Source organism: Rhinolophus hipposideros (assembly GCF_964194185.1).
Source record: "Rhinolophus hipposideros genome assembly, chromosome: 26".
Classification (NCBI taxonomy): Eukaryota; Metazoa; Chordata; class Mammalia; order Chiroptera; family Rhinolophidae; genus Rhinolophus; species Rhinolophus hipposideros.
In genome coordinates, this window is record NC_138072.1 from 26,760,108 (window position 1) to 26,785,388 (window position 25,281).

At 49.5% G+C, this 25,281-nt stretch overlaps 1 protein-coding gene across 1 annotated transcript; it reads right to left on the minus strand.

The window, feature by feature from the left end:
- Positions 1 to 340: 340 nt before the first annotated feature.
- URB2 (URB2 ribosome biogenesis homolog) lies at positions 341 to 25,221 on the minus strand. The gene is made up of 11 exons (XM_081038937.1): positions 25,093 to 25,221; positions 23,371 to 23,509; positions 21,812 to 21,988; positions 16,237 to 19,534; positions 13,553 to 13,713; positions 11,820 to 11,930; positions 10,052 to 10,294; positions 7,565 to 7,652; positions 4,840 to 4,979; positions 2,862 to 3,046; positions 341 to 1,595 (listed from the first exon to the last, which is right to left on the minus strand). The coding sequence occupies exons 2-11, from the start codon at positions 23,494 to 23,496 to the stop codon at positions 1,499 to 1,501; spliced, it is 4,626 nt and encodes a 1,541-aa protein (XP_080895063.1). The 5' UTR covers positions 23,497 to 23,509; positions 25,093 to 25,221; the 3' UTR covers positions 341 to 1,498.
- Between the last annotated feature and the right edge of the window lie 60 nt (positions 25,222 to 25,281).

Genomic DNA, 25,281 nt, shown 5'->3' on the forward strand with positions numbered 1-25,281 from the left:
ACTTGTTCTCATTGCTTCCCATCCCTTGTCACCTCCTTCTGGAATGACCATGCTTGTTTGGTGTGCCTCCTGCAAGAAAGAGGCTCCATGAGGCCTGGGAGCGCAGCCTGAAGCCTGGCACAGTGCACAGGAAAGTGGTGCCTCGTGTCAAACGAATGACCAACACGGCCCTCCAGTGTACAGGGTGTGCTGCCACGCAGGGAGGTGGGGTCTCGCTCGGACCACGTCTTCCACTGTCACCCCGCTTGTCCCCCACTCTACCATGAGCACGGTGGCCTGGGCCAACTCTTTGCCCGTGAGGTCCACTTTAATAAAAATGAACACAGCACAGCTTCCATTGTAACACTAAGAAAAATGGTTCCTCTTTTTCATTAATCAGCAAAATAGAGTTGCAAACTGTTCTTTCCTGAGGCAGGTTTAGAGTTCCAACAGGACTGTGACATTGTAGAGACAGCAGGCTGGGCTGTGCAGCAGGCCTTCGCGTCCTGGGTCCACCCGAGGCTGCCAGCTCTTCCTTGAAGACACCTCTGAGCTTCCCGTCCCAGCCGCAGAGCCTCCAGCTGTGGCTCTGCAGTGCCACCATCAGGACGCCTGGGGAACTACCCCATGTTTGTCTGCACGCCAGGACCAGTCCAAAAGCAGGGTAAACCTCCACCCTCACCTTTGCTACCCTCACCTTTATGCACTGGGAGCAGAGAGAAAAAGCGGCCCACTTCCACGAGGGTCTCAGAGACCCATCACACTCCTGCCTGGGCACTGGATCAAAAGGGTAAAACCAAGAATGCGGGTTTGATTCCAGCTGTTTACAGCCTGTGGCCTTGAAAGGCCACCATCTCCAAGTGTGAACAAGAAATTCCGTCACAGCCTCTCTCAGGCAGTGCCAAGGAGAATTCAGCACAGAAGCGGAAGTCCATGGCTACAGAGAACTGAGCGAAAAGATGTCAGACCTCTGGTTACCAGACCTTAGAAAGCCGCTCCACACGCTGTGTAGATGGAGGAGGAGACGTAGGACAGGCAGCAAGCACGAACCACCTCCCTGCTCAGTCAGCCAGTGCGAGAAATGCAATCAAATTTGGGGCACGAAAAATAGGCTATTTCTCTCAGGTAGCCAAAAAAATCCATTTTATATTATCTGCTCCAATTACACATGCTTGAAAAAGTAGTATTTAAAAAAACCTGTTGTTTAGAAATGATCCTTCAAATAACTAAGTCTACATATTCACTGAAAAAGGGATATGAAGGGAATTCCAACATGAACTCTACAGTTAGTAAGACAAATAAATAAATAAATATCCCAACTGAGAAACAGGCTAGCATTACATAAGAAACATAACTACAGAAACATAATTTATATAAGATACAAAAATGGCTAAATATGAAAAACGTATAATTGCTTAGTAATTAAAGACATTCAAAACAAAATAACATTTTGCATCAAGGCAGCATAAGACAAAGAAAATCAACAATATTAAAGTTGATTCACTACTGGGACAATACACTAGTATACTTTCTGGAGGGCAATTTGGCAATATTTATGTAAATCTTTAAAAACTGACAGGATTTTCTGACAGGCAATACAACTTATAGGAATCCAGCTGATGGAAAGAAAGGCAGAAGGAAAGAATCAGCTGCACGCACCACCTGTAAAAGGATACCTGGAAAGATCCTGATATGTAACCGTGGGGGTTTATTAAATAAAACAGCTATATTACTCAATGGATGGCTATGCAGCCACTAAAAAGTATGTGAAATGTCTTTATAGACCCAAAGAGATATTACTGAAATATTACACAGGAATAAAAGTTAGGTAACTAAAAAACCCTGCACTTATGATGCCAGTTGGCCACACACATATATGTAAGTAAATCATATATATGATTTATATATATAATTTATATATATATGATTTATATATATGAATATATATATATATATATATATATATTTACATCATATATATATGATGTACAAAGCGCAAAGGGAGGAAACCAAGGACAACATGGAGGCCGTATGGGGAACGGAAACTAAATGGTTGTAATTTTTTCCCTTCCATTGTCATTTCCTGGGGTTACTACAATGAAATATATTGCTTAGGTAAAAAGAAAAAGTGATTCTGAGCATTTCTCAGACTGAATAGAAAAAAAACCTTTTTAGAGGAAAAGCAGACTGGAGCAGGAAGTGGGCGGGAGGGAGGACGACCCCACCTCCGCCGTGGGGCGCACCACCCAGAGCAGGTGGGTGCAGCGCCTTCCGTGGTGCGCACCAGGAGACCCCGGGTCCCCAGCAACTAGGAAAACGGGGGTCCACTCCACGGGAGAGGGGGTACGGGGAGGCTCCCCAGCTCCATGGGGGGAGGGGGCGGGCCCCTGGCTCCCCAGCTCCGTCGGGGGTCTACTCTGAGGAAGGTGGGGTGGTGGGAGCGCAGAAGAGCAGCCTTTCAAGATGTCTGCCCGTATTGCTTGAAGAATGGCAAAGGCAAAGGCATTTAAACAGGACTTAGTTACATCCCCACGTAGCTGCAGTAACAGACAAGTTCCGCACAGCCCAGCGGCGAGGGGCAGCAAAGCATGGCACCGAGACAAGGACCACACCTGGGCCAGCACCGAGCCCCTGTAGCTCTTTCTGACCTCGCCCAGCCCAGGGCGCGTTTCAGGGTGCTACTGCCCCGTGAAAGACGTGATAAAAAGTACTCGGTGTGGAAAACAGGGCTGCCAGGCAAACACCGGGGAACGCAGAGGCCGCCACCCCCCGCCCCGCGCCCCCGAGCACCCCACGTCCGTGCACCCCACGTCCGTGCGCGGCCCTCCAGCCTGGCGGCCTCCGGGGGCGGCGCTCTGCAGGCCGCAGCTCAGACGGCGTACCTGCGCTCGCCCTCGCGGCTGCCCTTGTGGTACTGCACGTAGTCACTGTGCAGCTCCTTGAACGCGTCCCTGGCCCCTGGGGGCAGCGAGGCCCGGAGGAACTGCACGTCCGGTTCGATGCACAGGTCCATGATGAGGTAGATGCCTTCCTGCAGGAGGCGCTTCACTGCCGGGTACAAGGTGACCTGGGGGGAAGGAGGGCACACCTGCCTAAGAGCAAGCAGAGACCTGACAAGGAGCTTCGACTTCTGCCTCCAACCCGAGAAAAGACGTTTCTTTTAAAATATCATTTCACACATAATTTAAATAATCAAACATTCGTATGTTAAAAGTTTATATTTTGGGAATATAGAAGCCAATTTAACTGAACAAAAACCTGGAATAAAACATCACAAAGTCACAGGGGTACTTTGCTGTTCCATAAATGATGCCTATGTGTTTACCAGCAGCATTTAAAAACTGGAATCTGTTAAATTTAAAAATCGTGTAGCTGTCACCTGCACGTGGCATCTAGTTCCTCAGCCCATGGATGGCTTTGGAAACCACACGCCCTTGGGGTAATGGCAGCAGCTCTCACTGCGGGGCTACCCCGCCTCCCCAGAGCAAGGGGCCGGCGGACTCTGATGCTCTCCAAACAGATCCCTGGCAGGCCTGTACTGGGAAGGACACCACCTCACCCCCCAACATCAGGTGTGATTTAGGATTACCACTTAGTGGATACTCTGATTTCCATCAACAATAGCACAATGGGCCCTAAGTTTCTAACTGCCTCAGAATAGCTGCATTGGTCCCTGAGCCTAAAGATGTGCTTCTTTCCGGAAATTCTGGCTTAACTAAAATCGGGAGTGCAGCAGGGGCGTGGGCAGCCTGGCTCCAATTGGCTATGTGAGTATCACACACAGACTTTCAGATCAGAGATTGGGACAAATACAGGTAACCCCTGCATAACACGGCACTTCTATAACACGGTTCAAGAATTGGGGGGAACCCTCATACAACACAGCATCCTAGAACATGGTTTCACTCTAACACGGTTTGAGAATTAGAGAAATCCCCAAACAACACGGAATGTAGTAAGAGCTTTCAAGAGCAAAAAAATATCTCATTCGAAATTAGGGAAATCCCTGAACAACACGAAACAGTAACAAGAGCTTTTAAGAGCAAAAGATACCTCATTTGAAATTTTTCATTCGAGCATGGATGTTGTATCAGATTTGAGTGCAGAATTTTAAAATTTATTAGAATTTTAAATCCATTTTGTTCGTGGAGTATTAAGTTTAGAGGATAAAGATATTTTGTCAAAAAGAAATCACCCTCAGTTAATGGTGCCTGGTAGTGATGATGAAGAAAACATTAATACATATTAATATGTTATACTTTTGGTGAAAATTGCTTTAATAAAGATATTTCTCTTAATTATAAAAATACAATAGTACGTTTTTTTTAATTTTTGCAATCTAACCCCCTTTTTTGTACTAGTTCTTTGTTTCGTATAACACAGATTCATATAACACGGCATTTTTAGGAACCTAACAACCGTGTTATACGGGTGTTGCCTGTATCTAAACAAAGGGACGAGAGCAGGCTCTACTGGCATTTTCAGTCTGAGCACCGCAGAAGCTGAAACCGAAAAGCAAGGTCCCAGCCACGTGCCTGCGTGCGGCGGATTCCTCACTAACGTCATGATGACCTACCAGTGAGGACACAGAAGTTTGAGGCACCACAGCAACCAATGGGGGCCAAATTCCCAGAGGCAATTGGTTCTGTCACTAAGATGATGCTATTCTTCAAAGTCATGATCATTTTCACATGATAGTTCAGATGATCTGTTAAATCATCTTGTCTTACAGATGTCTGACAGGGCAGCCTGTCACAGCGGAGGACGGGGACGTGCAGGGCAGCCTGTCACAGTGCAGGACGGGGACGTGCAGGGCAGTCCGTCACAGTGCAGGACGGGACGTGCAGCAGCTGGGCTTACCTTCTGTGCCTCCGTCACATACTGGGCCACCATGAAGGGGGAGAAGACCGTGACGTCTTCGGCCCGCGCAGCGATGTGGCTGTACATCCTTTCCACCAGGCGGGCGCACTCGATGACCACCGGCAGGTCGTCTGTGCTTCCTACGGAAGCCAAGTATTGCCAAACCGATCAGCTCAAGAACCATGTGTGTTAACTCTTCTATTTTATACTCTGTGGTCCCAAATTATTCAAACCTTCCTTTTTTCCCCATTCTTTAACTGGTTTATTTTGCCGACAGAATGAGGGAGAGACAGCATGTCCAAATATTTACCTATACTACATGGAAGGACACTTAAAATACAAGTACATGGGGTTTTTTGTTATTGTCTTTTGGTTTTGGGGTTTGTTTTTAGTCTAATGAGAATAATCAAGATTTCCAGAATGAAATCTAGAATTGCTATTGTATTTAAAAGGAGATGGATCTCTACAAGGAAGGTTTAAAATGAGAAAAATGGAAAATTCTCTTTAAAAAAGTTTTTTACATCGTGATTTTAAAGATAAGATGGCCTAATTGTGTCTTTGCCTCCTTAAGTTTCCAAAACTATTTGTGTAGGATTTTTCTTTTACAGCCAGATATATACAACTTAATTACCATCACTGTCTTCCCAGATTATTTCTGACTCTTAATTCTTTCCACTTTAAGGTGCCAGGGCCACCCAGGCCCATCTTAACAAACTCCTCTCAAGAAGTCAAGCAGCTCAAAGATCTAAAGAATGCTCGCCCAGGCCGTACGCCCCCGCCAGGCCTTCACAGCAGAGCCCAGGTGGGGAGCCCAGCACATGCCAGTGCCCGTCCCCACTTCCATTCTCCAGTGATATACCCACTACTATAAATTCTAGAAAATACAAAAAGATCTACAGTGACAAACAGCAAATCTGCAGCCGCCGGGGGCTGGTGCCAGAGGAGGAGCGGACCGCAAGAAGACTGTTTGGGACAAGGCACGCGTTCTGTATTTTAAATGTGCTAGTGGTTTCCCGAATGTGCTTACCTATCAAAACTCATTAAATTGTGTCCTTTAAATGGATGCAGTTTGTTATGCGTATATTATGCCTCAACAAACTTGATTTTTAGAATGTATGTCTTTTTTAAGACCCTGAATATACATACAACCATCCTACATCTATGTAGTTTTTCTAGACGTTAATTTTATGAATTATGTAAATGAATATTCACTGGGCAGTTCGACAGGCCACATAGTTTAGTGGAGCACTTGAATTTCTAACACACGCCACATCTTTTCTTTTCATCCTGCTCAACACACACACCAGCTCACAGCACGAACGCCTGGCATTTGCCAGAGATCCAACATGTGATCATTAGAGTGTGTTAGATGTCAACAAACAGAGAGCAAACAGTCAAAGCTCCAGTCGGTTAAGCCGTGAACACATCAGAGAACCGGTGGCAGACTGGAGGTGACTCAGCTGCACCAGCAGGGACGTAGCTCAGAGCCATGCATGCGCCCACAGCCCCACATCCTGCCAGAACAAAGGACATGGTGACAACTACACATGGGACACGCCTGTGGCAGCATGTGACCATGTCTGCTCCACTGCTCGGCAAGGCTGGGAACAGGGCCCCTAAGCAGCCACTTCACACGTCTTGTCCAGGCTGACCGCACGAGACCAACAGGGATTCTTTCTTGCTGAGCTCAGACATGACCTTGGCCTTGACACGGAACTAGTCAGCAACCAACTGACCAAGGCTAGCACGGGACCTGGATCTGCTCCTGAGTATACTCAATGTCACACTGAGGCGTCCTCTGCCTGGGACACCGGAGCAAGCCAAATACCTAATTGTGCCAAACCAGGCAGAACACGTGGGGAGGAATTACAGTGCAGTGTGAACACTTTTGTCCTTTCTCACAAGTTACCTGGTGTAACTAGTTATCATTACGTCTGTAAGTGCAAACGTATTCACTGACTCCCACTGGCCGGGGCAGGCAGCTGAGCAGCACTCAGGCGTTTCTAGTCCAGAACCATTGCCCAGGGTCGTCCCTGGCGCCCTCCAAGTTCCCCGCCTGTGGTCCCAGAACTCCCTCCAGACATCCTATTGTCGTGCTTAGCACACCAATGGGTATGAGGCCCATCCATGCAAGTCTGAAATACAGTCTCACTTTACAAGCAAATTTTTAATGAGAATCTCCCCAAACTTAAATATTTGGCAGGAATGAACAAACTTCAAGGCTAGTAAATAACCTGTACACATAATTTCTGCTATTGCCATATGGCACTTTGCTTCATGACTTCGCCGAGATGGGGCTGGAATTGTGAGTTGCAATTGTGAGTTGCCACCCCTTTTATAGAACAGGACAGCTCCAACTGCTGTCTCTTCTCCATCTCCCCATTAAACTGGGGAGTCCCTGAGGCCAACAATGGGATTGTAGTTGCTTTTATATCCCCTTTACTGAAGTATAAATGTTTCCTGAATCTAAATACTGTTTTTTTCCTAGAAAAAGAACTACTTCAATTAGGAGATATTAAATGCATTTACTGTTCTAGGTATAGTAAAAAATTATGACAGCTTGAAATTTTTAAAAAAATTGTTTTGCATACTCACTCGATGATCTGAACATTCCTCTTACTTAAACTCAACTGGGTGTTTTTATTTTCAGTAACATATGTGGCCAAAGACACCGCGATATAAACACAATTGAAACTGTGCAGCTGATATCATGACTGGGAATTACCTTTGTCTTTCTGCCGCCCTTCATGCAGAACTGAAAACAACAACCTATTGAAACAGTTCAAGAAAGATGGGATGGCTTTCAACATTACCTGTAATAAAAATAGACAAAAGAATATGAAACATGCACGTAATTGTTTTTCTCTCAACTTCTTCTCTTCGAAGGAGCTCATCATCTTTATGTCCTTCTTAACTGCATCTATCAGGACGTTCTATAGTCATGCCGACTTCTTTTTGCTCAGACCTTTTAGGGAACTGCTCAGGCACCTCACTTGACTCTTTAACACTTGTCCTAATGGTCTGAGGTAGGGCTTCCACGCTGGGGAACGTCAGGAATGTAGGGGGCCATCCGACCTTAGAATTTGACGAACCTGTGTCTTTTATTGTAAGTTGTTACTAGTGTTCTGGAAATGGGTTGAAAAAAATAATAAAAGGAACAACAGCCAAGGTATTTAAACATAACCAGCACTAAAAATAAGGTTACGTAAAGCAAATCTATTTAAAATAAGGATCAAAAATTCTCATTTTTCAGTGATGAATGTCAAGGGCTGGCTGGGACTTTATCTTGAAAAATGATATGAAAATTATAAAGCATGCTTCTTTTATACTCAACCATCCTTAGCTGCTGATCAAAACACATACTGTCCAATAAACCAGCTGCAGGCCACTTGTGGCTACTTAAATGTAAATTAATGAAAATTAAAATTCAGTTCCTAATCATACGGCTCCTAGAGCACATTTCAGTTGGTCAGGACAGCGCACACAGGACGTGCCCATCGTGGTCGGAAGCCCTGCGGGACAGAGCTGCTCTAATGCTTAGAACAAGGACCAAATCAAGTGTTGGAATTCTTTGCTTTGGCCGAAATTATCCAACCAAACTCTTGATACCGTAACATCACATTCTTTCCTTCAAACCATCAACTTCTGCAACGTGTTCAGAAAGAGGTCGTTTTTGCAGAAGCTTTCCAGAGCTTCATCAGATCTTCCAGATCTCGCTCAATCCTCTACTATCAAGGTAATTAAAAGCACACAAATCCAGGCCAGCCTCTGAGTCCACACCAGGCCTAGTACGTGACCCTGGGCAGGGCACCCAATTGTTCTGTGCCTGTTTCCTCATCTGCAAAATGACGATAATCATGGGTCATGAGAATTACACGAGTTAAAACACGTTAAGATGTTTGGAAGAGCTCGAGCTGCTGACCACGCCCCTGGGAGCTCAGGCCGGGCTCACTCTGTGGAGCCCCTTTAGATTTATTTACCTAAGCAGATTCGGCCTGCTGCTCTCATCAACTGGACCCACTGTGCACACTGCAAGCAACGCTCACGTGCCACAGGGCCCCTTGGCCCCACTTCGCCCCACAGGCCGTGTGAGTGTGACCTGCTGTCATCACGTCATCTCTCACACACACTGTGTCACTGTCCTCATCAGTGCTCTCAGTAACCAGCTACTTCTGCTAACAGCTCACTAGTTACCGGTTCTGCAGATTTATACGGCTAACGTCACTTCATCACCTGTATGAAATCCTGTATCTTCTGCAACCTCGGCAAGTTCAGTTTGTAATCGATTGCCACTGCGTTTATATTGTACGGTCACAGAAAACACCTAGCAATCAGCAGAGAGATTTAATACCAAAGATGCAGACGACACAGGCAGGCCAAAGGCAATTGTTTCGCAAGGAAAGCACCGGAGTGAGGCCCAGCGTCATGAGTACTTAGCTGGCCAGGGAATAAATTTGCTAAAAACTGCACTGCTGGCAGGTCTTCTAACCTTAGAACACTAAAACACTTAATAAGCTGTGCACGTGCCTGTGGGTGACATGTGGGTCTATCCTCATTTATGAGGACCCATACATCCCACATGTAGAGGTGGCATAGTGAAAAGGACATTGGCCAAAGAAATCTGGCCCTGATTCTAAGACTCAGCTGGACGACACTAGTCAAATCACTTAGTGGCTCTGAGCCTCAGTTTCTTTATCAACAAAATGGGATTACCACCTACTTCTTAAATTTGCTGTGGGGGTGAAGTGAGATGCAGTAAGTGCTCGTTAAATGTTGGCTGAGCTGGCACCTCATCTAGAGGGCATCTGTTTCTAGTGTCGGCTTAATTTGAAAGGCAGCAACCTACACACTGGGACTCAGGGTGCCTCAACCTCCATACCCATTTGAATTCACCCAAGGAGAGAGCTAATCAAGTGAGTGACATTTAAATATGGGGCCTGCAAAACCAGAATAATTTCCAATGAGCTTCCTGAAATAGCTAGGATACAACATGGCTCCGAGTGTCAGACCCAACAAAGTCTGAGTTTCAAACCTGCCCAAGGTGAAGGTCGAGCACTGCTGTGCTGGAAAGCCACCCCGGCCCCGAGGACTGCTGGAACCACACTTTTGTTAGCAAATCACTACTTTATTATCCGGCACCAAGCGGCTTTCCTTATGCTTCTCGGCCAGCTGCCATCAGCCCGCTGGCACGGACTGAGCCGCCCCACCTCACCTGCGGGTGACACTGCAGGACTGAGAAGAGCACTCTGTGCACACGCAGGAAGATGCTGCTGTAGTCCGGGGGCCGCAGGTGGTCCAGCGGGACGGTCAGCAGGATGCTGAAGGCCAGGCCGATGTGGTGCGGGTTGCTGATGCCGCCCTCCCCACGCCGCAGCAGGGCAGCCAGCACGTCCAGCACACGCCCGACCACCCCTAGGGGCACCGGCTGCTCCTGACAAAGCTCTCGGTTTTGCAGCTACAAGACCAGAAGGGATAAAGGGAAGAAAGTGAAGGTGAATCTCAAAGAAAGTAACACAAAACCTGAAACAGACTGAGGGGACAACTGAAGTGACAGGCACAAGCATGTCCAAAATGAACTGCTGGTCAGTGGGCAGGTTGAAGTGACAAGAAGGCCAGTGTGCAGTCTCCACGGGCAACCACGATGGGTGCAGCCATCTCGGTCCACACTCATTGGATTCATTTCCCGTGAAGAGAGTAATTTCTTAGGAAAGAGTTGATTCATCCTATTTCTCTAAACAAGAGACTTCCTGTCAGACATACGCAATTACATTTCCCCAAGAAGGTCCCGAGTGCTCGGTGTCTGTAACTAAACTAAACCTCAGCTCTCAAGGCGTTCACTTATTGTTCTGGGGCATAAAAGAAACACGCGCGAGAGGAGGGGCAGCTCAGCCTCCTAACCGCGCGCCTCCCCTCACGGCCTTCTGTGAACAGCAGCCTGGCCCGTCCTCCCACGCCAGCCTCGCACACGCTCGTCTTTTCCTGGGCGCTCTGGCCGTGCTAGCCCTGTGCTATGCCCCTGAGATGCAGCTGAGCCATTTCCAGCCCCGTGCTTGTGTCAATGCAGACCTACTATGCACGATGCCAGCACTGACCACCAGCCACACGGCCCTCTTCTCCGACTCTACCCGGTCCCTTCCTCTTGCCACCGTACACACCGGGCGGAGAGCTGGTCGCTGCAGACCCAGGAAAACAGCGGAGAACAGCGCCTCCGCTCTGAAGACCCTGCGCGTCTGCCGACCGAGCAAGTCACTCAGGCAGCACGAGCGGCGACCAGGGCTGACCCCGTCCGTACGAAGGTGCTGCTGTTTCGATTTGGGCAGAACACTGACGCCAGGCTCTTCACAGAACAGAACACTGAGACAGACCCGATCTAAAGTAGGCTTTTGTCCTAGTGAAACACAGTCTTATGACCACAGTGTATAGTCACCAGGTACCCAAATGTCATGTTTGGCAGGATTATGGCAACCTTACTATCCTATTCTACAAAGCCATTTCCCCCTCACTGTGTCAGACTTTAAACACACCCCACCTATAACGAATGAATACACGAAACTGGGCACAAAGTTCTGTGGCGACAAAGGCAGCCACAGAATCCTTCTCATCTCATCTGTTACCACATTCCTTCTGCTGTTTCCTGTCCGGGGGGTCAGAGCCCAGCCCAGCAAGGCAGCAGCCGCTCCCCTGGGAGAAGTCCCCACCGCAAGTGATGTGTGACTCTTGGAGATGAACGCCATTGAAACCAACACTGGCGCCCAGAGAAAATGAAAGCTCACTCTTCCTAATGCTCCCTGTGGCCCTCCACCACCTCCCTGTGCCCTGGACCGACGACACCGCTATGGAGACAGACCAGACAGGACATGCTGACAGTAAAGTGTTCTGCTCACAGCCACATACAGGACGTCAGCCCTGGAACGCCCTGCAGGGAGGTGAGCACACGGCCCGTCTGCACAGGAAGAGGAGTGACAGGGAGCAGTACTCACCGTGAGAGCAGTCACTATCTGGGGACACGCTCGCCAGAACAGACTTGCCTTCTCTCCACCGAACGGGCAGGCCAGCAGCAGCTTGGTCAGCGAAAGAGCCGACAAAATGGCCTAAGGTAAGAGGGAAAATCTTAGCAGAAATAGCCAACTCTCTTTTAAGAAGTCCATCTTGGAAAGAAGCCAGTCACCAGTGCTGACGTCACAGAGCAGAGCCCGTCAGAGCACAGGTGTCACGGTCACAGGCGACGCGGTTTGGTGAGGTGCTGAGGGTGATGGCCTTTGTATCACCAAATGGTCGGGGAATGAGCAGGATGAGTAGAGCTGGGCAAAGTGGGGGCCTTTTCAGTAGCATCTCACTACCCAAACATGTTGGTGTGCCAGGGCAATGACACAACAGGCACAGTGACGGAAAGCGGTCCTGTCTCGTCAGGGCAATGTTGCAAGAGGCGGCTGGCTGCACCCTGAGTGCTTGTGGCTAAAAGGAGGGCCAGAAGGAAACGTGGGCAAACAAAGCAGCTGGATTAGGTGCTGACTGCAGTGACAGCTTTGAACTCCGAGGAGGAAAATGACCTCACCGCATGCCTAGTCACGTCTGCCCCTGTGCCCGCCATCGATTTCAACCCCACACCAGCCTCTTCTTCCTCCCCCAACAACCCACTTGGCTTCCACCTTCCCTCTCACTCCCCGCCCAGAGAGCCCGTGCACATCCTCCCCTCGGCGGGACGCGTCCACACCAAGGGCCTGCTGCCCGCCCTCACACGCACCTCAGCTCCTGGCAGACCCACAGTCACTACGCTGTGCACACACCACCCTGTCTTCATAGCAGCGTCCCCGCACCCAAGCCCCCCAACCACCTCCTCCGTGAACCTTCTCTACCTCACTGGTCTGAACAGAAACAGTTTGTTCTGTTTTATCTGGAAGCCGAGGCCTCTCAGAGCCAGGGCCTAACCATGCTGAGATACATACACTGGAAACTTCCAGAGAGCTGGGCAGGTGCTGCGGAAGACACAGAGAAGCTGGCCCTGGTCCAGCGCAGGCCTCAGGCTCACGACGGAGACAGTGGGGGGGTAGGTCCTCTCCAGGGCGCCACTTACCTGAAGGGCCCTCTCCAGCTCTCCACCCCCCAAACCGACACCCAGCCCTGTGCTGATCGCAATTGAGAGTCAAGAAGGGCTGTCGTGAGGCAGAGAAAGCCAGAAGACCTGGCCAGAATCCTGGTCCCGCGATGCTTTGCTCTGTGGCTTCTCCCTCCCGTGCAAGGGGGGACATGTGGCCAGAGCAGTGCACGGGCCGTTTAGAGGACCACGTGGGCTGCATGCAGAGACTGAACGCAACGAGCGCTTCACAGGAAATGAACGAAGGCACAAAGGACAGACAGGCAGCTTGCTAAACTAAGGGATTCTCAAATAGGATCCGGGCTGTGTGACCAAATCAAGTTTCCAACAAGTGTAACAGGAGAGCTCTAAGCAAAGGACCAGTAGAACTTAACCTCTTTGTGTGTCAATACTACGAGTAATATTTAGTAGTTCACATAAGGAGAACACGGCTGTCATCTGGAAGGTTCCCCTTTGAAACGTGAGGCCTGGGCTGCCTCCGTCAGCACCTCCTCTGCCTGGAGTCTCTACGGGTGTGACTTTGTGCTTGGTTTTCAGAGGGACACCGCACCGTAGGTTTTCCCCTGGGAGCCGACACCTTTTGTGTGCCGCCACGCAAGGCAGCGACGGGCGACCCACCGGCAGGTCTGCTGTCCACACGTTCCTGATGTCCAGTCCCTGCAGGATACACTGCACCACTGTCCTGACGTCCTCTGTCGTCCCAAGCTCTAACATCTGGGTGAACAAGGCTCCAAAATGAGACTCGACGTCCTGACTTACGTGAACAGGAACGGCAGTATCTGGGTGGGAAAGAAACCAAACTGTCACGATGTCCTGGACGAGGAGCAGTGGAATGAGTCAGAGCAGCCACGTGATGGCACAGTGCACAGCCACCGAAAGTCACCACTCCAGGGGCATGGAAAGCACTCGCAGTGAGACACCTCTCGCACTCTGCGGGCAGAGAAGAGCCTGAGGGGGGTGACAGAAATGCTTAGCCACCTGAGACAGGTGGCAGTCACCTCTTTACACTATCTCTCCTTTCCTGGTATTCTTTTATAACCTCAGCAGGGGCATGGGGGTGGGCTGGCGCTTTTAAACAGATGGGAGCTCTGACACAACCAGAAGAGCCCTCAGCTTCGGGGGTGCCTGTTGCAGTCACCCCCAGCTGTCACTCAGTGCAGGAAAGCCTCCCACCGCCCCTGGGTCCTCCGGCCATGGCTTCATAACACATCTCAGAGAGGACATTCGCGGCCCTGCGATCTGACACCAGCTTTTCCAGTCACATTCCAGCCATCAGACCGGCCCATATTGCCAGGGTCCCTTCCTGGGTGCCAGTCTTTACCTACGATGCACAGCATTGAGGGCACGGGGACCAAAGGCTTTGAAGGACCTGGGCCCAAGTCTCCTACAAGCTGTCAGACCCTGGACGCGAGATTCTGAGCGTCAGTTCCCTCCTCAGTGAATGGGCTAACAGACCATGCCTTGTGGCTGGCACTGCACTGCCCAGAGCGCCAGCACGCCCACATCTCCGCCTGCCCTTCTCGCCTTCAGAGGCCACTGCTGACTAGTGGGCTGCCTGAGGCAGTGTCTCAGCCCGTACCCCACAGCTCTGGTTCAATCACAGCACCCCACCACCTGTGACTTGTGTAAACGTCTGCTTACTTAAGGTCCACATCAGTGCTTCATTCATCTCCAAGTACGGTCAAGTTCCACGTGTATGTGAACCGTTTTTCGAAAGTGATGGTTTGTATAATTGAATGGAGGTCACCTATTTCACTGTCGGAAAGCATTCCTAATAAATGCTCATTTTCATGAGAAACAGTGGAATCACCCGAGGATGCAGGCGGTCACCCTTCTGTTATTTGCAGCCACCGTCATCCTCCCTCTCCCTGCGCAAAGCCTTGGGCCTCTCCTCACTCGGCATTTCTTCCAGACCTCTCAGCACTCTGGTCCCTTCTCTAGACACAGTGTAGCAGCTCAGGTGTGAGGCCCGCATCAAAGGTAGCACCGGGCCTGTGGTCTGAGGGCTGGGAGGTGGCGGGTCTCACACCTCACCAGACTGAGCTCCGTCCCTGAGGTCTGAGGACACACCGTCAGAACAGAGGCCCTGCACCTCCTGAGGCTGGAGGGATGAAGGAGACACGGATCCTGCTTAGCAAAGGGGAGGGGCCAGGGCTTCCAAGCCCCAGCTGCCACTGCTCAGGGCGTTCCTTAAAACACCATAACTAGTGTCCACAGAAGACCAAATTTTAGCCTTCACGAAGAAGGTGAACACCACTCCCCAAAAAAGTGGCTGACGGAAGACAGAACAAGTGACACAAAGCCTTTCAGTCAGTCACAATCAAGGCAGAGGTAGAAAGGCCGCGAAAGGGGCCCCTGCAGTGCTGCCCAGGCCCCAGCGCCCTGGCTCTGGCGTAGGCCCCGGTGGCATGTCCTGCAGGCCCCTGAATACTCCGTGGCCGAGCACGCCTGGGCCTCGTCACCCAGCACAGCTTCTCCACCGGGAAACAAAGGTGGGGCTGTGCTGACGACTCCCCAGCCTCACCTCAAGAGACTGTCCTGACGCGCCAACCACCCCTCAGTAACAAGCAAAAGAAGAAAACAAAGCCGCCCCAGCTGTGGTATGTGGTATGTGCGACCTTGGAACGGATGAAATGTGGCCCGGTAACCTCTGACCTAGGGGACAGCAGGTATGGAATCCTCGTGCATGAAGACTCTGGCTGGCTCGGCGGTCCTGTGACATCCGACTAGTACACCACGATGAAGTGACAGGCTGAGCCAATGAGCATGCATGGCCCCAGCGACGGGCGGTGCCACACCAAAACCTAGGCAGCGGGTGTCTTGCCCCCAAGGAATTTTACGTGGTTCCCTATAAACTAAGTCATTTGCACTTTTCCAAAGTTGGCAGATTTTATGTACTTCTACAGTCAGTTGATGGAACTGACGATCTTACACAGAAGCCTTCTGATAAGGGTGGAATTATCTATGCTGACCGTCCAGAGCAGGACAGGTGGAAGCAGGAAAAGAGAGAGCAGTGATTTCAAAGCTACACACTAGAACAATCTCCAAAATGAGTCAACTAAGGTGCTAAACAACACACCAGAAGGCTGTGTGTGAGACGCAGGGACCACCGTGAGGGTGGCAGCCGTCAGAGGCCAGGACCTGGCTGGGCACTCCCGGGACAGCCCTGGGAGGGAGACGCCCGACTTGTACCATTAAAATGAACATCTGTTCCCAAAACGGGAGGGACAGCAACTCACCCTTCAGCCAGCTTCTCCCAGAAGCGCAGGAGCACAGAATTAGCTCAAAAGAAAACATCTTACCTGCAAGAACTTTCCTCACAGAATGGAACGTGGAAGTAAAAACAGACTCCTCCTTGGGATGTAGTTCTGGGGCCGAAAGGAACAGCGTTAAAAATCGCACGGCTGCCGGGAAAGCCTGGGGACTTCCTGCGAGAGCGGGCAAGTCCGAGAGGACCTGAGAGAAAACGCTGCGGCAGAAGGCAGCGCGGGAGAGTTGCACGCTCTCTGTCCCCCTGCGGCCGCAGTGCTGGCCCACGTCAGCCTCCAGCAGCACACTGACCGCCGACAGGAAAGCAGGGTGCGGGGGCCGCCCCCAGGGCCCGCCCGCTGCACAGAGATGGAGTGTGGCCCCCGCCTGGAGCAGGAGCCCCGGCAGCACGTCTGGGGCCTCGTGACGCTTCCGCCCTTGGACAAAAGGCCCCAGGACTCGGCACAACTTGGTTAAAGACACCAGAAGGACCTGCCGGCCGAGAGGGTGCTGGGCTCCCAGCTGTCCGCCTGCGGTCGATGCACTGCACTCCTGGCACTGCGAGAGGAAGGCAATGATTTTCCCAAAACTGAGCGCCATGCTGAGCTTTCCCTGGATGAGCACCTGCAGCAGCTGCTCTAGGAGTGTCCCTATCACCTGGAGGAATTCCAGCCAAGAGGGGTCATCACTATCAATCAGAAGTCCACTACTGGCTTTGAACAGCGAGGTCAGGATGATTTCAAAAATGTCACTGATGTACATGACCTTGAGCACGGAGCGAGCACTCTTCCCTCTTTGCAGGCAACCAAGAAGCCGGTAGCAAGTCACCAAAAACTGGAGGGTCAGCGAGGGGGAGCAAGAGTCCCCCAGCTTGGCGATGGCCGTGGACAGTAACAGAAGGAAGTAGTGCATGTGGCAGGGGGGCAAGAGGCTGTCCAGCTGCAGAGCAGCAATGACTTCCAAAAGCCCCAAGAGGCTCTCTGATTGCTCTGCCTCCAGCTGAATGGGGAAGTCACCCCTGACCAAGGCCAGTAAGTTCTGGGCGAGTTCTCCTCTTGGTTCTACACCGTCGGGTCCGACTTTTACAAACCTGTTTTCCCAATGAGCCACATCGATGGAGTCCTTTTCAAAAAGCCAGGGCAGCTGCTGCCGGAGAAGCCCTGGGTGGCGCTGGGCGCCTGAACACAGAATGCTAGTACACTGCGCGCTCAGGCACAGTAAGAACGCAGAATGAAGTGACTGCATTTCTGGAAAGACAGGGTTGTGGAGCATGGCCTCGGATACTTTTCCTAGAGTGATATTTGGCTCTTCATCTGCTGAGCCTTCCTGGGCTTTGTGCATTTGCAAAGTTCTCAGCAGGACACCAGCCAGGTATCTCACATCATCTGGACAAAGATAGGACAGTAAGATTGTGAGATTTGACACAATCAAGTGCCAGTGTGCCACAGGGTACGTGAGCACGCTCACTGTGCTCACCTGGCCGTCCCAGGAGGCCGTTGTACTCTGAGTCAAGCTTTCTCTGCCAGAACCAAGAATGTAGGCAGCGTCACTTCTCAGCGTGCGCAGGGCTTCTTCAGACTGGACACCGGTTTGCATTAAAGTCCTTTTCATTTTCTGCAGGTAGAGCTGTTCTAAGCAGTACCTGCCAAGGAAGTCGACCTGAGCTGTAGCCTTTTCTATCTTCTTCCACTGGTGTGTTTCTATACCTGGGAGCAATGAAGGGCGGTTCGGGCTCTCCAGAGCAACACCTGTGGGAGCCTCCGACACAGCGTGGTACCGGCTACAGTTTAAACTGAGCATGGTGTCGACCTGGGCCCAGGTGCAGGAGAGCAGCAGCACACAGTCACAGGCCTTCCGCAGCCACAGCTCAGGCTCTGGGCCCGACGGGTCCGGCAGGAGGTCCAGCAGGGGCTGCAGCAGCGCTCGCAGCATCCTCTCCATCACACACTGCGTCCGTCTGACGACGGGCAGAGGTGTGCCGCTGTCCAAGGTTCTCATGTTGCTCAGGACGCAGTGCAGCAGTGAGCTCAGGGACAGTGCCCTCAGGGCCATGTCGGCGTCACCCCGCAAGTCAGGCAGGACCGAAGACTGGAACTTGTCCAGCACGAGGGACCACGTGTCCAAGACCTGACTCGGAGGCAGCTCCAGGAGGCACTCTCGGAGCACCGCAGAGGGGCCCAAGGCCAGCACCAGCGGCGTCTGCACCTTGGCAGCTGGACGGCAGATCACCCCCAAAACCTCCTCAAACAGCCGCGGCACTTGCCGCAGTTTGCCATACGTCTGGAAGAGCGTGTGAAGAAGGGCTTCCTGGGCCTTTCTGGTTCGAGAGTCTGTTACTTCCGCACCAATCCACGCCGAGGCCAGCAGGTCGCCCAGGTCCGGCTCCAGGACCAAATGATTCAGAGACCCCAGGACCTGCAGGCAGCGGAACCAGGCTGGCACGGGCGCCTGTGAGTGCTTCAGCAGCAGCTCGGCCAGGCGGCGGTAAAAGCGGAACTGGACCTCACCATGCCGGATCCTGTCGGCAGCCACGTTGTACACACCAGTGCTCGCCACCATGGTGAGCAGCTGCTCCACAGCCAGGAGTTCTGCCGTCCAGTCTGGCATGGGCGGGGCCCCTGGCCGCTCCTCCTGCAGCTGTGCCATCCTCAAGCAGTCGAACAGTCTGGGCAGCGCATGGAAGCACAGCAGCTGACTCCCCTCGCTGCAGTAGGAGTCCAGAAAGAGCTTGTACAGCAAGGGCACAGAGCCAGCCACCACAGCGGCATGAAGGCCTGCTTGGCAGCAGCCAGGATCCACCAGCTTGCCAATCACCGTGCCCAGGGGAGCTAGGACAGTCTTGATGGCCCCCATCTTCGTGTTAGCCTGCTGCTGCTCCAAGAGCTCCTCTTTGTAGGACGAAAGCAGCTCAGGCTGGAAAGCTCCGCCTCGAAGCAAGGCCTCGACCTGAACCCTAAGGTCCCGGCCCAGTGCCTGCCGTGGCTGGCCATGGCCGGCTCGCGCCCAGGCACCCCCTGAGAGCAGGTGCCTCAGGACCAGGCAAGGCTGGAGGAGATGCCCGGTCATCTCCCCGAAGGCACGTCTTGGGTTGACCTGCTGCTGCTGGATCAAGAGGTAATGGCCAAGGGCCAGGTGAATGACCTCAAATAATGGGGCCGCCATGGCTCCTTCCGGCTGCCTGCAGGCTGCCCAGCACAGCTGGCTCAGCAAGGCCACCATCAGCTCCTGTCTGGCCGTGTAGATGACAGCAAGGCTGGGTGTCGAGAGGATGCCCTGGCAGCAGCTGAGCACAGCACAGATGTTTCTTTGGGATCCCAGAAGGGAGAACTCGGCTATCCTCTCATTTATGATCTGAGCATTAAGAAAGAAAGAAAAACTCATCACTGACCCTCAACCCACACATACACACACAAAATACAACAGAATCAATCAACTTACTCCTTACCCTCATCTTGGTAAGAAATGCCAGGTGATCACATCTGTGAACCTGAGCCCGATTTAACTCCTGCACATGTCCATCTCCTACCAATATAAACCATGAAAAGGGAGCAGTGTCTTTGTAAATCTGCCGTTCCTTTTGAAGCTGGGTTTTACAAGGCTTAGGCTCCCAAGAGCCTAAACCTGCAATTCCGCTCAGATACTACAGGTGACGGACAGGGGCCTTCGGTGATGATACTGCGGCCCAATTATATTTTATAGTCAATTACACTGTTTCTATTTTAAAAGCCGAAGCAAAAACACTCTTCAAATAGGAAAGCAAATGTTTAACAGTTACTGCATATTATGCAGCAAACCTACAGTCTACTACTTCCAAAATTCTGAAATCCACAAATACCAGAACTCACGAGAGCCAGGCAGATTCCAAAATTCACTCATAGGCTAAGTGACTGGCTCCTAGCCTTATGGCATCTGAAACCAAATTCATCCTGGGTGCTAAGGCATTGTGTCAGTAGCCCAGTGACACAAGTGCGATTATCTCCAAGTAGCTGCTGGCTCTGGAAAAGCTGAAACACATATGCCAACTACTTGAAAGCCAATGCACTACTACAGTGATCTCCAAATATCTTTTTCCTTTTCTTTTTTTTTTTCTTAAAGATTTTATTGGGGAAGGGGAACAGGACTTTATTGGGGAACAGTGTGTACTTCCAGGCCTTTTTTTTTTTCCAAGTCAAGTTGTTGTCCTTTCAGTCTTAGTTGTGGAGGGCGCAGCTCAGCTCCAGGTCGTGTTGCCCTTGCTAGTTGCAGGCGCAGCCCAATCCCCTGCGGGAGTCGAGGAGTTGAACCGGCAGCCTTGTGGTTGAGAGCCCACTGGCCCATGTGGGAATCGAACCAGCAGCCTTCGGAGTTAGGAGCACGGAGCTCTAACCGCCTGAGCCACGGGGCCAGCCCTCCAAATATTTCTGATCGCACAGCTCATCTGTACAACTTTCCCCACATCTGTACCCACTGTGTGCATGTACTATAGTGCTCACATTTTATGTAATTAAAAAGCATCCATAAATATTAAACTGTGATTTTAAAAAAAACATATAGAGACACTGTAAGATTGTCTTTCCATTCTCCCAAAGGACCATTCAGAATAACCCACTTTGGTGGCCACCAGTCTATTACTTTAAAAAGTGACATACAGAGCAGCCAGATGGCTCAGTTGGTTTGAGCACCAGCTCTGAACAACAGGGTTGCTGGTTCGATTCCCACATGGACCAGTGAGCTGCACCCTCCACAACTGGATTGAAGGACAATGATTTGGAGCTGATGGGCCCTGGAGAAACACATTGTTCTCCAATACAATATTTAAAAAAAATTAAAAAAAAAAAAGTAAAAACTGACATACAATCTATTAGGTTGGTGCAAAACTAACTGCGGTTTTTGCAATTATTTTTAACCTTTTAAACCGCAATTACTTTTGCATCAACCTAATAGAATATAATTTCGAGAACCACTACAGTCTACGAACAATCAGGCAGCACAGCTACTTAATTCTTCTTTACTGACTTCCTTCTGCCTGCACACCCATGGGCGAGGCAGTGTGGTGGTGAAGAGCACAGGCTCTCCAATCAGGCAGGTGGCAGGTGCTGTGCCACCGACCAGCTGTGTGCCTCTCAGGTTTCTCTACCTCTTTGAGCCTAGCACACACTAAGTGCTCATTATTAGCGCTTTTTATTGTCACCAGCTATTCTCACAGCATTTCAGAATATTGTTTTGACAATGAAGTTCATAATTCAAAATCACTTTGGGTCAAAAATCTTTGAGGAAATTCCTACCAGATTTTGGCCTTTGACTTCCCTTCAGGCCAATAGAAAGGGGGAGGGGAGGAATGAGAGAGTACCATAATTTGCTGGCTATCTTTTCCAATTAAAAAGGTAATCAACAACCACTCTGTGAAACAGTTCTAAGCTTTTCTTGAGTATTAAGTAACAAAATACTTAGCATAGTATAGAGTATACAATACTCGTTCAATAAATACCAGTCATTATTATAATTCTAATGACATTATTTCCTTCTCCCCTACCTTGGGATTTCCTGCATCTTCGTATAATTAATCCTAAAACAAATAAGCCTCCAGCAACAATAGGAAATCAACAAAAATGCATGTAACACACACACAACACCATGAGACTTAATTACCTTGACCAGGGAAAGCTGAAGATTAACGGTTTTTCCATTCTTGAGGACATTTTGTAATTTTTTGCTATGTAGAATGCCATCTATATAGATCCAAAGCCTTTCAACAACGTCTTCCTTCAGTTCAAGTTTTTTCTTATAAAATGCAACTAACGACTGTCCTGCCCAATCAAGTAATACCTAAATTTGAAAGAAATATACTCTGAAAATAAATGAATTTATTTATCAAGAAATAAAAGCACTGGACATTTACAGGGACAATCCATGTATAACCAAATCCAATTGCCAGGCGGACAACCTCTCCTTTAAAACTTACCTCTGGTAATGTTGTATTACATAAATGTTTTAGTATCTTAAAATGTTATATCATTAAAGAATTAATAAAAAGAGAACAGAACTTATTTTGTCTTCATCTGAGGCCAATAAAAAGTTTCGAGTGAAACTCTTTAACAGTTTCTTCTAACTAACTCCTCCATACGGTTACACTAAATTTCGAAAGTTAGAAGCACAACAATTGCTCAGAATGGCCACGGACTAATGACACACAGAAGCAGGGATGTAGAGTTATAAGGCAGGGTGTCTTCTGCTTCCCATGTGCTCCGAATGTATTACCTTATCTAGAAGACAGACAGTCTTCTGTAAAGTGATGCACAGTGCTTTCTGACAAGGAGGGCTGGACATACAGACTTTCCATTATTGTGACATGTTTCCTTATGCAGAAACACAAGGAAGGGTGCTGAGGTCTCAGCTCGCAATACAGAACTGTCACAACAGTGACAGATGCTAAAAGGAAAAAACATCTCAGGATAAGGAGAGTAGAGACCTGATCAAACTGCCTGCCATGACTTCCCTTCCATCTCACCCTGTGTAGCACTGACCAGGAGACTGTCAAGCTGCCAAGATGATTCTCAGGTGCAGCCAGGTTTGGAAACTGCTCAATATGCTAGTGCTCCTCACACTGTGGCATCATCATTTTCATAGTTGAAACCCATCTGACACACTTTGTGCTGTCTTCCTCAATACCAGCATATGGGTGTATGTGAGTCCAATTCCATGAGCTCATCCAAACATGCTTAGCCAAATGAGACTGAGAAATGTTAACAAAGAGCAATGTCTTTCTTGGTCCCTAATCTATTTCTAGAATGGCTTAACACAAATAGTAAAGCTTCTCTACTTTCCAACTTTCAAATCATCAAATTCCAAAGATGTTTAACAAAGCTCCGACAAGCAGTTGCTTCTGTAGTATAACTTTGCGTTTACGAGCAAATGGAGCTACCGACCACTCAGTACCTAACTTCTGTAACCTAATTCCCAATTTGTTCACGGATGGATATACTTAATTCAGAATGTAAGAAATGCTAACTAAGGTTTTGCAACAGCAAGTTTGTTAATGAAATATCTGACTTACTACCTTTTTTCATAGATATTACTTTAACTTCTAACCGTGTTTCCTTCCCCAGCCTTTTCTCTAATCTTTCAAAAGTTCAACTAAATGTCAATATGCAATCTACGTAAAAAATTGTTTTAGGTTATAAAAATGTTAAGTTTCACATTAAACTTACTTGTTCTTTATTTGGAAGAACGCACTGGTGGGAAATCCAAGCAAAGTGAGCTAGCTTTAGTTTATCTTCCCAGGAAGTTGTCTTGCTTTTAAGCTTAAGGGAAATGCCAGAATAAACAGCAGCCATTGCTACACTTTATCTACAATTTAAAACAATGGAAAGAAATTATATTAATGTTAAGCTCAACAGACACCACGAAATGAACATTGTGTATCTTATTGCTGCATGATATATGTTATATTGAATACATATGTATATGTATACATATATACATATATATATTCCTATATACATATACGTATATATATATATATTCCTTTAACGAATTGTTCGGCATAAGTCTACATGTAAGTTGCTTGAGCCCAAGAAATTTTCTGGGGGAAATTGAAACAGAAGCAGGAAGAAGATGGATTACACACACAGGTACAAATATTGTGCTGTGATGGAACACCACACCCTCAGAGTTGAGTGTGCCGGAATTCTACTGGGGAAAACCCAAAGTGTTCAAATTACTTGAAAAAGGAGATTCATTGGATTTAGATTGAAAAAGCTAAGTTTCTGTATAAATCTCCTGAATTATAGTATGTATTATATATTAGGCACAGCTCCATTAAGTAGTTCAAACAGCTAAATAAGTAGTATTTGGAGAAAATAACATTTCTCCATGCAAAATGAAGTACAGCATAAACCAAGTCCCGACAGAAGTAATTTCAGCTGCAACAGTAACTTCCCACTGTAACTTTATTCCTTAATGTATAAATTTACAAAGACACACTACTTCCTCAAAGACTCTACAAAATATCGTTATACAATTAAGACTGTAAATATAGACTACAATAAAATCATGAATAAAGAAGGAAAGCAGACATATCAACCACCTGTAACTCTATATAACTTAAGTAAGTGTAGCTTTGAGTTTCCTAAAAGTCATAGCAAAAAGGGGAAACATATCTGGTCAAGCCATTTTCATTATATGAAAGTACACAAGTCAGTTCTTCAAGAGAGAAAATTTTTCAGGATACTTAATACTCAAAATTTTTGTAAATAAAAACAGAACAGGACAACGGAAATACAACGAAGAGTCGCAGTACCACGAAACTAACACAAAACTACGCGACCAACAGAATCCGCTGTCCTGAGGGAGGATCACTTGCACTGTTTAACTAGAACCTCCGGGGCCTGACGTCCTACCGCCCAACCTCCAGAACCTCAATGGGCAGCGCCGAGACCGGGCGAAGGACACACGTGCGCACAGCATCCTTCAGTTACACGGGACAGTCGAGCGCTGTCATCTGGCTATTTTGTCAAACTGTGCCATGCCTAGCGAACAACTGCTTACTTAACTTCTAAGTTCAACGTTTGTAGCCATCTTCGCAGCTACAAAGTACTTAAAAAGTGTCAGCAGGATTGGCTACAAAGACGCCCGGTGCCCTCGCGGAGTCTCCCGCCGTTGCGCCCCGGGGGCCCCCAGGGGCCTCAGCAAGGGGCGTGAGGCAGCGCGGTGCGGCCGGCCGACCCGGTCAGTGCCCACGCAAAGGCCGCTCACGCGCGGCCACACCGACTCCTGCGGAGCGGAAGGAAACCAAGTAACGAGAATCGGCGGGGCAGCGAGGCGCCATGTGAGACGCCGCCGAAGGGGGAGCGCAGGGGGCTGTCGCCCAGCGCTCGGGAACCCGGGGAAGCGCGGGCCCGGCGGAGCGTCGCCCCCCGTAAGCAGCTCACCTCGAGGCCGACCCCAGGTCGGGGTTCAGCTGGAGCCGGTCCCCGGTAAGGGCTCCCCTCCAGGACCGGCCGGGCCGGGGGCCGCGGGCGGGCGAGGACGCAGCAGCGCGGCAGCCGCCCGGCTCCCCGCCGCCCCAGCACGTGGGCCCGGCCCCCGCTCTTCCGCCCGACGGCGGCGACGCGGGGGCG

Bases quoted from the DNA above. Each gene is read 5' to 3' on its own strand.
- URB2 (XM_081038937.1), bottom strand. From the start codon at position 23,496: ATGGCTGCTGTTTATTCTGGCATTTCCCTTAAGCTTAAAAGCAAGACA. The intron at 7,653-10,051 runs GTGAGGTGGGGC...TTTTTATTACAG, and splicing joins TCCTGCAGTGTCACCCGCAG to GTAATGTTGAAAGCCATCCC. The intron at 4,980-7,564 runs GTAATTCCCAGT...TGGCTTCCGTAG, and splicing joins AGGGCGGCAGAAAGACAAAG to GAAGCACAGACGACCTGCCG.